This window comes from Suricata suricatta, chromosome 13 (assembly GCF_006229205.1).
Source record: "Suricata suricatta isolate VVHF042 chromosome 13, meerkat_22Aug2017_6uvM2_HiC, whole genome shotgun sequence".
NCBI classification, from domain to species: domain Eukaryota; kingdom Metazoa; phylum Chordata; class Mammalia; order Carnivora; family Herpestidae; genus Suricata; species Suricata suricatta.
The window spans coordinates 79,575,708-79,589,965 of record NC_043712.1 but is presented as its reverse complement, the minus strand read 5'-3'; the positions used below and the strand labels follow the sequence as shown (position 1 = coordinate 79,589,965).

Sequence of the window (14,258 nt, the reverse complement as noted above, 5' to 3'; positions counted from 1 at the left end):
CTTGGAGATTGGATGCAGAATAGTGTGCAGTATTGAACACCACTGAATTGTACACTTAGAAATGAGTAAGATGGTAATTTTGTTATTTTTTTAAATGTTTTTTAATTTATTTTTGATACAGAGAGAGACAGAGCATGAGAGGGGGAGGGGCAGAGAGAGAAGGAGACACAGAACCGGAAGCAGGCTCTAGGCTCTGAGCTAGCTGTCAGCACAGAGCCTGACGCGGGGCTCGAACCCACGAATGTGAGATCTGACCTGAGCCGAAGTCGGAGGCTTAACCGACTGAGCCACCCAGGCGCCCCTTGTTGTTATTTTTTTAACCACACTGAAAAGAATTAGGGCAGAAACTGTGACTTCTGGAAATCACTGTACAAGAATCTGGAATTCTTAAGTGGTAGGATGCCTGTGACTTCTGTGCAATATGCATAAATTAAGGAAAGAAGTATTTATTTTCTCATCAGGGAAGCTCAAGTACTTTCTAAAGAATTGTCAGAGTCCAGGAGGGAGCTGCTTTGTGTCCTCCCTCCCTGCCTGGGTTCTTGTGCTTCTCTGCTCCTGGGACCCAGTGAGCCCTGGGTGAGCTTGGCTGCGGTGTAGTGAGCCTGAGCCTGCCTTCATCTGCGCAGCCCAAATGAGTACTGAGCGCTGTATTTACTGCCCTTCTTGGCGTGAAATTTGAAGCAAACTGTTATTCATTTCCTACCCTATTTTGCTGTTATTTTTAAATTTATTTATTTATTTTGAGATCGAGAGAGGTAGAGAGAGAGGGACAGAATCCCAAGCAGCTTCCATGGCTGTCAGTGCAGAGCCCAATGTGAGGCTCGAACTCACGAACTGCGAGATCATGACCTGATTTGAAATTAAGAGTTGGACGCTTAACCAACTGAGCCCCCCCTCCTATTTTGCTGTTCTAATGCTTATGAAGAGTCCAGGGGAATGACCTGAACATGCCCTCTTTATCACATGCCCTTTGTAGAGGTTGCCTCATTTCAGGCTGACAGTGGCCTTCTGAGGTGTAGGTGGTATTATCCCCATTTTCTATTAATTATTTGTTTATTTACTTAGTTTATTTATGAGAGAAAGAGAGTGTGTGTGTGTGTGTGGAGGGGGGAAGGGCCGAGGGAGAGGGAGAGAGAATCCCAAGCAGGCTCCATGCCTACCGTAGAACCGGACACAAGGCTGGATCCCACATTTGTGAAATCTTGACCCAAGCTGAAATCAGGAGTCAGCTGCTGAACTGACTGAGCCACACAGGCATCCGTCTCCCTTTTCTAAAGGCGTAGACAGATTATCCGAGGTCCCACAGTTGAGTGACGGAACAAAGGCTGCACCCCAGATCGTCTGCCTTTATGGTTCACATTCTTGGCCTCTGCTTCAAGTTGCTTCCTATATGGTCTCCATCTCATGGCACAAAATTGTCACACACCTTAACCTCAGACGGTTCAGATCGAGTACTCTTCACACTTGCAAACTGTTTGGTCTGGTCCCTTGGTGTAACGTGCATTACAGTAGCAAGAATGATGACTGGAACCCTAAGACCATGCTTCTGAAATCCCAAACCCAACCTTGAAACCCTAGGCATCCCATAAAATCTTTGCTAGATGTTGAAAGACCTAAAATGTACTTTTCCACTCTCCCCCACCATGGGTGAAAACAAAGAAACAAATAATATAGCTCTTTGTTATTCTTTTATCTGCTAACCTTACAGAAAGATGCTGAGTGAGCAATCTGTCCCGCAGTTGGCTCCCAGCTGCTTCTCTCCTCCAAGGATGTGAAACATCTTATCTTCAAGCCTTTAATTTCTATGTAACATTAGCAATTCCGTTACCTGAAACATTACTAGTTCATTTCTAGCCAGCTTATGCCTTTTGTGTATGTGTGTATGGGAGGGTCTGTATAAATAAACACTTCTCTTAATGTTCATTTCCATGTCCTATTTGCTTAATAATTTCTGCTTCGATACTGAGTCACTCTTAATTGTCTAACAAGAATATTTGCTGATTCTCTTGTTCCCTTGCATGGGAGAGAGGAGGGAAAGAAAGCCCTTCAACTGGTGTAAGTCCAGATTGCTCTTTTTCCTCACAAGTGGCGCTTTTCAAAGCGTTCGGCCTCCCTGCTGTATGGATGTGTCACTGTGCGAGATGACAACAGGATTTGCTGGGAATGTGGGCCACTATTGTATCCGCCTTACGTAACCACATGGAGTAGTGGCCGTGGTGAGCGCCTGGGGTGTCGGCAGCGGCCTGGGCGATCCATCTCCAGGGGCCATGAAGACTGCTCAGGTCCTCCAGAGGGTGTGGGTCCAGGCGGTTAAAAAGTGTGGGAGATTGAAAGGCCACGTGAGTCCCTCTGCAAGCTCTCCCCCTTTTCTTTTCCAGCCTTTCTTTGTGGGAAGTGGTTGGGGAGCAAAAGCTTTCTCACAGTGACTCCTTTCTCTTCGGATTTATTTGCACTTCTGGCAGCTTTCGGTCACAAATTGTGACATGCAGCCTGTAGCCAATGGTGGGTTTTAAAAATACTTGCTTATTTTTAGCAGACACATGAAACTGATAGCCTCTTACAGGACTTATGGATCAAATACTGCTTTTTTTTTTTAGGTTTTGGGAGTCTGCAAGCACATTGTTGCTTCCTGGGAATGACAATACACTGCCTCTAGAAGTTGTTTGTGTTTGGGAATTTGTTTGGGGGTGAAACTTTCTGCTTCCTTATTCTGCAGAAATCTTTATTATATCTAGGTTCTTAAGCTATAGGAAACAGTTTTTCACATGTTCTTTTTTTCCTCTTAAGAGTTTTGAATGGCAAGTACTACTGGAGCATGTATGAATGTTTACTTTTATGGTTGGGGTTTTTATTAGGCAGCTCTCATAATTATGGGCTGAATTTGAATAATCTGGGGTGTTGACTTGGGGTAGACAGGAGATGTGGGAGCCCTGCACCCCACTGCTCCCCTAGAGCTAGCTCTGTCTCTCTCTCAAAAATAAACAAACATTAAAAAAAATTTTTTTTTAATTTAATTCAGTCCTGTTGGGGTGGCAGTGGTAGGAACAGGGGTTTAATTCTCTTTCTGATAAAGCTAATTTAAATTACCACACGAATACTTAGTATAATCTAATTTGGAATAGTGAATTTCAAAGGGCAGGTTCATTCTGTCTTGGGTAATATTTTAAAAATAAAGTTTTGTGGCAACTCACTTATTTGGCTAAATGATAAAAATGTTTAAATCCAAAACTTTTGTTTTTTAGTTTAATAATTTTTTAAAACATTTATTTATTTTTGAGAAAGAGACAGAACATGAGAGGGAGGTGGGCAGAAAGAGACAGAATCGGAAGCAGGCTCCAGGCTCTGTCAGCACAGAGCCCAACACATGGCTCAAACCCAGGAGTGGGGAGATCATGACCTGAGCTGAAGTCAGCTGCTTCACTGACTGAGCCAACCCAGGTGCCCCGAAATCCAAAACTTTTAAAAGAGAATTTCCTAAAAGTAACGTGCTCATATAAAAATTCTCTGCCATACCACAGCTCCTGGGGAAATTTTAACATTTTTTGGTATTTATTTTTCCCATCTCTTCCATGTATGGTTATATAAATATATACATATATATATTTATGACAATAAGAATAGAAAAGATGTTTTATATATTGATTTCCCGCTATAGACATTTGAGTATGATCTCTATGTGTAACCAGTCTCCTGTTGTTGGACATTTTATTAATTACCTATTAAAAATCACACTCAGCTATAAACAAATTTATATGTGTACCTTAGTGCACTTGTGCGATATTTCTGTAAAATAAATTGCCAGAGGTAGAACTGAATGATCAAGAGGTATACAGATTTTACATTTTGATACTTATTGGTAATTTGCCCCCTGAAAGGTTTATACCAATTTATATTCCCACCCTTCCCAGGAAGAGCAGACATACATGAAAATATAAAGCCAATTAGTTCTTTCTCTCTTTAATTCAACATGTAGTAATCATGATAAAGAGACTATTTAAGAAATTGATGGAAGTTAAGTAATTATTTTTAACACCTATGCATTTCATTGTGTTGGTTCATTTAACCCAAATATCACTTCATTTTTGGACATTTGTGCTCCCTCCCACCCTATAGCAATGCCCAGTCCTAGGGGTGATTGTCATGGTTATTGGTGAGTTCTTTCCTGATGATTTTTAGGTGAGTATTTTGGAGAAGGTGCTATGTAATTTTTTTTTCTTTCTTTCTTTTTTTTAATTTTAGTTAACATACAGTGCAATATTAGTTTCGGAAGTAGAACTCAGTGATTTGTCACTTACATACAACACCTGGTGCTCATCACAAGTGTGCTCCTTAGTACCCATCATCTAGCCCCTCTCCCACCCATCTCCCTCCATCAATCCACAGGTGTTCTGTATTATTAAGAGTCTCGTGTGGTTTGTTTCCTTCTCTCCTCTCTCCAGATGTCCATCTGTTTTGTTTCTTAAATTCCACATTTGAGTGAAATCATATGGTATTTGTCTTTCTGACTTATTTCACTTAGCACAGAATACATTCTACTATATCTACATCCTTGCAAGTGGCAAGGTTTCATTTTTTTTGTAGGCTGAGTAATAAATACTCCCATTTTATCTGTATCTGTATATCTATAGATAGAGATAGATAGATAGACATAAATAGATATAGATAGATCTAAATATCACATCTTCTTTATCTGTTCATCAGTTGATGGACATTTGAGCTCTCTCCATAGTTTGGCTATTGTTGATAATGCCTGCTATAAACTTTGGGGTGCATGTACTACTTCAAATCTGTATTTTTATATCCTTTGGGTAAATACCTAATAGTGTAACTGTGATTGTAGCGTAGTTCTATTTTTAGTTTCTTGAGGAATCTCCATACTGTTCTCCAGAGAGGCTATATCAGTTTGCATTCCCACCAACAGTGATATTTTTTCTTAATGTGTAGAAATATAGCTATATTGAAAGACGATTTGGCATCTGTATTTATTTTACCACAACTTCCAGATTACTTCACCCTGTTGAAATTTGCCAGCTTTAAGGTAGTCAAGTGTGAGAAGATGCACTTGGGGAACATGCATGCTAGTAAAGGTCATCTCTAGTTGGTAGGTGATTGGTTAAGGCCACATTGAAACCTGAAGATACCAGGGAGTTAGTAGGTGTTCTGTGGAAATGGAAAGAGAGGATCGAGATTAATTCTAACCAATCAGGTTTCTGCTTATTTCCTTTTAAGAAAACTTTTTTTAAATAGAAAACTTTATTAAAACCTTGGGAAACTTGTGTTATATTGGCACACGTTGTAAAATGCTGTTTTAAATACAGACTGCAACATTCCAGAGAAGAATGGTGGTGAAAAAGCACATCAAGCACACTAGACATTATAGGCACTCAGGTTCCCAGCATGACCACCTCCAGGGTGCTATTGAAGAAGCAGAGGGTCACTGATTGTAATAGAAAATTTCCTTTAAGAAAACTTGTAAGTAGTAGAAATCAGTGCTTTAATCACATTAACAAGTGATGAATGGACAGTGTATCCACTTCTTGATTAACTGAAAAGAAAACCTTTTTGAGTGCCTACTATTGTGCACCAACCACTGTTTTAGGAGATAAGGGATGAAATGGAGTGAGTGAGATATAAAAATCTTCCCTGAAAATCCACTTCCATTTTCTTTCGATTGAAAACAGTGGTTGGGGTACCTGGGTGGCTCATTCAGCTAAGTGTCCGACTTCGGCTCAGGTCATGATCTCTTTGCTTGTGAGTTGGAGCCCCACATCAGGCTCTATGCTGACAGTTCAGTGCCTGAAGCCTGCTTCGGATTCTGTCTCCCTCTTTCTGTCCCTCCCCCCTCATACTCCATCTCTCTCTCAAAAATAAATAAAATATTTTAATTAAAATAAAAACCAGTGGTCATGGTGAACAAACTTAAAAAATTAGGGCAATTTACATAATTTAGATAATGATATTTTTGAATGTGTACCTGTTTCACTATGTTGATGTGGCTTCATTTAACGTAAACATAACCCCAATTTGGGTGCTGATTACCATCCCTCCCGACCCCTGTCCCACTACCACAGTGCCTGGTCGCAGGTGTGCCGGTAGCATGGATCCTAGTTCTTGTCGGTTCCAGGGACCATTTGTATTTTCTTTTTAACCCTAGAGGTGATTTTTTTATTCTAGTTTTTAATCTAATAATTCTGATCTCTTGGAGCCAGATGGTATTAGGCATGGAAATGTCCTTTTAAAAGTGAGTACAGAGCGGGAGGGTGAGCTAAAGGATTAGGACTTCCTCTCAATTTAAGTAATCAGTTATAGCTACTCAAGAATAGGCTGGTTTACCTTCTGAACAAACAAAATTGCCTTTTCCTAAGCCCCTCTGCCAAAGGGAACAGATGATCTGCTCCTGCAGATCAGTGGATAGACTTGCCTTTTATGTTAAGCTGTGTTCTTCTCCCCAGTCAAGAGACTTTGTTAACTGGGGAAAAAAGAAGCATATCATCTGGATATTGTTCAGTTCTTTTCTCTCTCAACATGAGAGTATCCGTGCAGGGACAGCAAATTTGATTTGAAAAGATTTTAATATAAAATGACTAGTTTTCTTAAAATTATTTTAATTTGTATATAGATACAGCAAGGCCTTTTACTTACATATTTCTTTGTGTCCTTAGGTTGTAGGTATTCTCTTATTAAAAGACATATAGCTAAATGGACCTTCTTGGTTTTTAAAAAAAATTTTTTTAACTTTATTTTGAAAGAGAATGAGCAGGGGAGGGGCAGGGAGAGAGAGGGAGAGAGGATCCCAAGCAGGCTCTGTGCTGTCAGCTTGGAGTCTGATTTGGGGCTTTAATGAACTGTGAGATCACAGCCTGAGGCCACACCAAGAGCCAGACGCCCCTGGACCTTGTTGGCCTATATTTATTGTGATTACTCCTCTGTATTCTTTCTATATTCTAGTTTGCCTTTTACATTTGTGCTGTTTTCTTCTAAATTTCCCCTTTTGTCTCCTTTGCCTTGTTTTGGATTGACTTGTTTTTTTGTTTGTTTTACTTTTACCTCTGCTGTGTTGGAAGGTATGTACTGTAGATATTCCTGTCGTGATTGCCCCAGAAAATTTAACATGTAGCTATAACTCAGCGAAGTTCAAATATAATCAGCAGTTTAGCTCTACTCCTGAATAAAACATTAAGAGTAATCTAATTATGTTAAAGTCTTCTGGATTTACATATGATGTTGCCTGCGCTTTGGCTCTGCCTTGTTTAAGTCTAACAAATTATACATTATTATTATAGTTGCCTCTGTGCTCAGGCTTACTCATGTTCCTTCTTGTGTTTGGGTCTTCCTTCTGGGATTACTTTCTTTCTTTCTCAAAAATCCTTTGGAAATTGTTTTATTGCTGGCAAGCGTAATAATCTCTCCCAGTTTTTATTTAAAAATGTCTTTTCTGCCCTCAAAATCAACATGTATTGTGTTAAAAATAATTCTGTTAACTTTGGGCTTCCATCACTGCTGTTTAGAAGTCCACTGTTATTCTGATTGTTCTTTTGTAGGTAATCTCTCAGGTCTAGACTCTTCTCAAGTCTTGATATATTTTTTTTCTGCCTTGAAATTCCCATGTATTTAAAAGTGGTTTTTTCCCATCTCTCCCTGTACCCCCCATTTACTCTGCTTTTGATCTATTGGGCTTCCTGAGCCTGAAAAATCTTCAATTCTGGAAGAGCCATTATCTCTTAGAATACCCTCTCAGCAACTTGTTCAAGAAATCTAACTACACATGTTGTAAATAAGATTTCCTTGGTCTTAAGTCTCACTTTTTAAATGCTTTTTGCTGTGGTCTTGATAATTTGACATCTCTGTCTTCCAATTAATTACTGTTTTCAGCTGTGTACAGTATGTGGCTCATTGCTTATCTCATCTCAATTACGTATTTTTATTTTGTTTGCTTTTTTCCAGATTTGCTTGGTCATTTTGGATGTTCCTTTGTTCTTTCATTATATTTCCAATTCCCCCCTTTTAATTTCTTATGATAAACATACATACTATACCTACTGCTTTGAGTCTGTGACTGATATTTCCATTATTTATAGTCTTTGATCCTGCAGTTTTCTGTTTTAACTCTCATTCATGGTGACTTGTTTTGTGTGTGTGCATTCAAATTGTGAACTCCTGTTCCTCAGATCGCCTGGGGCACTCTCCGAAACCTGTGTTTAGTATGGTCCTTGGAGAGAATTTGCATTTGCTGCTGTGTATACCAGGGTAGTGCTACCTTGCCTAACCACTTTGAGCATATTTTGAGGAGATGTGGTACTGTCTGTAATAAGAATTTTAGTCCCAAACCTGTGTGAGTACAGGTCTGTTGAAAGAAATTCTCCAGGGAGATATTTTTAGTTATTTCCACTCTGCTCTGAGCCAAGGATGAGCCAGGAACATGCCCCTGCCATCTCCCTCTGCCCAATGGTGTTTTCCCCCTACCACATCCATTCCGATCTAATCTCTCCCCTGTTTGGATCCTACAGTTTATCTCTCTTCCCAGCCTCCTGTTTGAATGCCTGCTTCAATACTAGTTTATCTCTCTGGCTTTGAGCTTCCTTGGTATTTCTAGCCTTTAAGGATTTCTCCTCAAAGGGAGCATGCATTTAATGGATTTATTATTAGTATTTTTAACTGATAACCACTATTTTCAGGCTTTTCTGGCCATTATTTTGGAATATTGTCAGAAATGAAGCCCCATCTATTTAGGCAGGCATTTTCATCTTTCACACTCAGCAGTACTCATGGAGAAAGGCCCTCTCTGACAAGGCCAGTGATTCCTTTAGACATAAAAAATGCATACATTTTGCCTAAGAGGTCATCTTTGACAGGAGGAAGGGGGAGTGACTTAAAAAAAAAGGAATTAAAAAATATCTTTTTGAAACTCTAGATTTCTTTTTAAGGGATTTTGTAATGACTTTTGGAGTGGTGATAATAAGAATAATTCATTTCATTTTTTTAAGTGTATATCTCTTACTATGTATTTCACTACTTTTCATTTGTTAAGACTGTGATTTGATTGAAGGAGTGTTTGAAAATAGGTAACATAATGTTCCCAAAAAATATCAACACTTTTTGGTGTGTAGAATGTGTAAGCTGGACTTTATAGTAAGACATTTTGAATTATAGCTTTATTTCTAGCATTGAAATGTTAGCGATTTAAACACATTGGTTTTGCTGTTTTACAATAGGCCCCAGTCATGGAAGAACTGATATGGGAACAGTACACTGTGACCCTACAAAAGGTGAGTGCTGCGTAGTTCATATTCTTGTTCTTGAGTTTATAGGTCATGGATCATACTCCTTTTTGGCGAAACAGTTTTCCCCCCTTAGGGTGGACAATGCATTCTAGCTGGCAATAATTTCTGCATTATCAAAGATTTGCATGCTACTATTTTTTGATTAAGGCCTGTATAATGGAAAACTGTATTCATCTGTCTCCAGACAGAATAGGTTATGCAGAAAGAGAAAGGGAGGGGAGAAATGGAAATAACCTGTACTATTTAAGGATGTTGAGATAGCTTCTACAACTTCTATAGTTTTTATTATGACATATTAAGTCCAAACTCAACTCTGATTTAGCAGTCAGAGACATGGGTTGTATTTCTTACCCCATTCATGATTAAAGGAGGTTTTTTTTTAAGTTTGTTTATTTTAGACTGAGACAGCATGAGTGGGGGAAGGGCAGAGAGACAGAGAGAGAGAATCCCAAGCAGGCTCCACACTGCCAGTACAGAGCCCAATGTAGGGCTCAAACCCACGAAGCCATGAGACCATGACCTGAATTGAAACCAAGAGTCATTTTAAGTCTGGGCCCCAAAGTGGCAAAGATGAGAGACACTTTAAGTCTGGTATAGAGGACAGAGCTATCTCTGCATAAACCAGTCACCAGGTGAGACTGTTTGGATCCTGCTGCCCAGTCCAAAGCCATGTAATTAAGGGACAATTGCCTAGCCTGTTTTGTGTTGGTAACTGTCATCAGTTGGCATAGTGGTTCCTATGTAGGAAATTTTCCATGGGTGAGGGAAGACTTTCTTATATTATTGGAAGTGCATTTTTACATAATCAGACCCTGATTTACAGTTATAGTCACCTACCCATATCATCTTGATGAAATTTTGGGGAGCCAAGCTTTTTTAAACACTGAAATGAATTAGGATTATGTATTTCCAGGTTCACTGTTTTACATTTATAGACTAAGTGTGAATTTATAATTAATCTGTATTTTCTGTCTTATATGCACATAGGAAGGATTTTAATGCTTTGCCCTCTCCTAAGATCTTGAAACTAAGTTTATCTTCAAATTTTATCTTTAAAATCCATTTACTACTTTTTTCATCCTTTTAAAATGAAACCAGTTCACCTAACTTGGAAGTTAAAGGCATACTTTAAAAATAGGATTTTCAGCACAGATTCAGTTGTGACTAAAGCTGTTTCAGCTCGGGCCAGGATATGAGAACAGGTATGATTGCTGATTTGAATAGCATATGCCTGTTTGAACAGAAGATGTTATTTCCTAAGCCAGCCCCTGGTGATAACTCCAGTCTGTTATCAATCTTTCCCAGCTGTCACCAGACTTTCTTTTAGATGTGGATTTCCCTTTATAAACTTGTCAGCTAACCATGGTGGTGCCTTACTTTGTTTCTCATTTGTTTCTGTAAGCCCTCTGCTCCTGAGCTGTCTCTGGTTATTGGTTCGACCTTTATTTTACTGAGTGCTTGTAATAAATCCTGAAAGCCACTTATGGAAGGATTTTTATTACTTTAATTTTTCTCTTAACTCCAATGAACAGGATTCCAAAAGAGGATTTGGAATTGCAGTGTCCGGAGGCAGAGACAACCCCCACTTTGAAAATGGAGAAACATCAATCGTCATTTCTGATGTGCTTCCTGGGGGCCCCGCTGATGGGCTGCTTCAGTGAGTGTCCTTGCATCCCAGCCCCAGCCCCTGCCCCTGCCCCTGCCTGCCCTACTGGTTGGTCCTAGACGGGTATGCACTTAAAAAAACAAACAGACAGATATATATAATATATATGCATATATTATATATATATCATGCATGAATTGAGACCGTAACACATCATGCTTTAACAAATCCCCAAACCTTTAGAGGGAGGAGGCAGTCATTTCCACAGGAAAATAGTAATAACCATCACAACTATCATTCCTGGGCTTAGAAATTATTTCTGAATGTGGAATACAAATCAGCACACTTTCCTCCCAGCCCCCAGCCAACACTTTATATTGTCTTACTTTTTATTCATTAAGGATTTAATGAGGATACTTAATGATGATCTGATAAGTGTTTGGTTTTGCTCTGTGAGATGCAGAGCACACACAGCAGGGTCGGGGTGGGGTGGGAGAGGATCTTATACAGGCTCCGTGCTTAGCATGGAGCTCAATACAGGGCTTAATCTCACAACTTTGAGGTCGTGGCCTGAGTTGCCACTTAACTGACTGAGTCTTTCATACAGAGAGCAGTGTAAGTATAAAAAAGTAATTTTTGGGATGAGAGAAGAGGGTTCTAATGACCTCAGTATTTCCTTTATAATCTGAGGCAATCTCCTGATCCCTTCCCCCCGTAAAAACACAGGTGTATAAGTCTGCTTTGGGGGCTATGTGTAGACTTCCTGAAGCCCACCACGTACCTTGGGTAGAGAGGGCCGAATTCATAAGTTTCTTTGTGCCTGGACCTTGCCACTGCCCAGTGCTTCTGGGAGGGACGCTTTGGTGTTGGTCCCCCACTAGTTCCCATGGACAATGCCGTAAGTGGGCTGGGCGGCTTGCGGGTTCCTTCCTGGGAAGAGCTCAGACTGATTCAGTCTCAGGACTCCTGAGGCACTCACCCTTAGAGTAAGCATTTTGGGTCAGTTTGTTGCTTTTATGTGTTTCTAAATCAACAATTTACAGTGAATAGATGGGAGTTTTTCATGCCTCGTTTTTGTTTTTCATTTGCAGAGAAAACGACAGGGTGGTGATGGTCAACGGCACCCCCATGGAGGATGTGCTCCACGCCTTTGCTGTCCAGCAGCTGAGGAAGAGCGGGAAGATTGCCGCCATCGTAAGCTCCGGGTTTGCTTTCAGCCTGACTCAGTAGCTCTTGTTGGGTGCTCAGAAGAAAGTTACCACTTGCTTTGAAACACTTGACAGGATTTAGGGTTGCTACTACTTGTTGCCCCTGCTTTGGGGTAATGTTACGGGTGATGTAAACCTGTACCGAATCTTTCCTACCTTTTCCTCAGGCTGCTAACTTCCAGTGCTCTTGTATCTGAGTGAGTTTGCCTTAGGACCCAGGCTAGACAATCCTAAGAGAATTAACTAGATTGAGAACACATGTAAAACAGTATTAATTTGGAAAATAAATTTCTGCTCAAAAACCCATTTTTAAAGGCCCAAATAAGATGTGTTCTATCTTAATAAACTAGGGTTTCTTAGGAGATAGTGGGAGTCTTGTAGCATTCCTTCACTTGCTGACTCATTCATCAGCAAACACTAGTTGAGAAGCAGCTACGAGCCAGATGCCACCTGAGCCTGGAGCAGGCCTGTGCTTCAGGTAGTGCCTGCTCAAGCTGGCAAGCAGATAGAATTGGAATATAGTGTATTTAAGGGCAATGCTAGGGAGATGTACTGGGTATGTGGTATTTAATTCTTTTCAACTTTATTTTCAAACAAAAAAAATTCTAAGATTAGTATAATAAACACTTCTCTATTTTCTACAGTGTTTTCTGTTTTTGTTTTGTTTAATTTGAGAGACAGTGCAACACGCATGTGAGCAGGAGAGGGGTGGGGAGAATCCCAGTCGGGGTCCACCTGTCACAGAGCTGCTCTCAGACTAGAGCCAGGAAAGGGGCTGGCTTTCACAAACTTGAGATCATGACCTGAGTCGAAATCAAGAGTCAGATGCTTAACCATTTAACCAGCTGAGCCATTCAGGCACCCCTCTTTTACAGTGTTAATACTCTGCCATCTTCACTTGCTTTTTTTCTTTTTAAAATGTTTATTTATTTATTTTGAGAGAGAGGGAGCACATGCATGTGAGTGGGGAGGGGCAGAAAGAGAGAATCCCAAGCAGGCTCCAGGCTCAGTGTGGAGCCTGATGCGGGGCTTGATCCTGCGACCAGGAGATGACAACCTGAGCTGAAATCAAGAATTTGACACTTAACTCACTAGCCACCCAGGCGCCCCACTTGATTTTTCTTTCTCTCTCTTTTTAAAAAGTTTATTTATTTTGAGAAAGAGAGTGCAGGTTGGGGAGGGGCTGAGAGAGAGGGGGAAGGAGAACCTGAAGCAGGCTCTGCGCTGACATAAGACAGCCTGACCTGGGGCTCAAACTTCATGACCTGAGTTGAAGTCAGACACTTAACTGACTGAGCCACCCAGGTGCCCCTCCCCTTGATGTTTTTTTTTATGTATATAAACACTATTTTTAGTGAACTGTTTGAAGGAAAGTTGCAGATATGAATGAGTGTCAAGCCTACTAACTTTAATATGCATATCCAAAATAAGGACATTCTTTTATAAAACTATAACGCTATTATCCTAAGGAAATTAATGACTTTAAAGTATCATCTAATATGAGTCCATATCCCAAGATGTTTTCAGTAGACTTTTCTTCTCCATCCAGGATCCACTTAGAGTCCAGTTATTGCATTTGCTCTCTGCTCTCCCACTGCCATTCCCACCCCTCCTCCCATCCATTAATGACACTGACTGTTGGATAAATTAGGCAGTTGTATCAGAATGTCTCAATTTCTGGATTTTCATTTTCATAACCTACTGATTTAAAATCCCTTGATGCTATTCAGAACACTGAGTAGATGCAGATTTTGGAGGCACTGTGCTCAGAGTTCTACTCATGGTCTTATATAAATTTAAGGCTTAGTGAGTTGGCAGGGAAAGAGTTTTACTGAAAGGAGAAGCAGGGCTGGACACTTAACCCTGATATCTAGAACTGTGCTTGTCCTGCATTCCCACTGTTTTGCTTGGGTGACAGGTGGTCAAGAGGCCCCGGAAGGTCCAGCTGGCCCCGCCCCATGGCAGCCCCTCGGTCGGTGAGGATGACCGCGCTTTTGAAGTGATGGACGAGTTCGACGGCAGAAGCGCGCGTAGCGGGTACAGTGAGAGGAGCCGGCGCAGCAGCCACGGGGCGCGCAGCCGTAGCTGGGAGGACAGCCCCGAGAGGGGGCGCCCCCACGAGCGGCCACGGAGCCCGGAGCGCGAGCGCAGCCGCGGCCGCAG

General features: G+C 40.8%; 1 protein-coding gene across 6 annotated transcripts in view; it reads left to right on the top strand.

The window, feature by feature from the left end:
• The window catches only part of TJP2 (tight junction protein 2), an 89,609-nt gene that overhangs the window by 41,465 nt on the left and 33,886 nt on the right, over nt 1-14,258 (top strand). For 5 of the 6 annotated variants that reach the window (XM_029920046.1, XM_029920048.1, XM_029920047.1 and 2 more), the window contains exons 2-5: nt 9,213-9,266; nt 10,814-10,938; nt 11,979-12,081; nt 14,014-14,256. In XM_029920046.1, coding sequence (XP_029775906.1) covers nt 9,222-9,266; nt 10,814-10,938; nt 11,979-12,081; nt 14,014-14,256 — 516 coding nt within the window. In that variant the 5' untranslated portion in view covers nt 9,213-9,221. Of the gene's footprint in view, nt 1-4,148; nt 4,177-9,212; nt 9,267-10,813; nt 10,939-11,978; nt 12,082-14,013; nt 14,257-14,258 lie in introns of those variants that run through there. The other variant, XM_029920045.1, reaches the window with a different exon arrangement.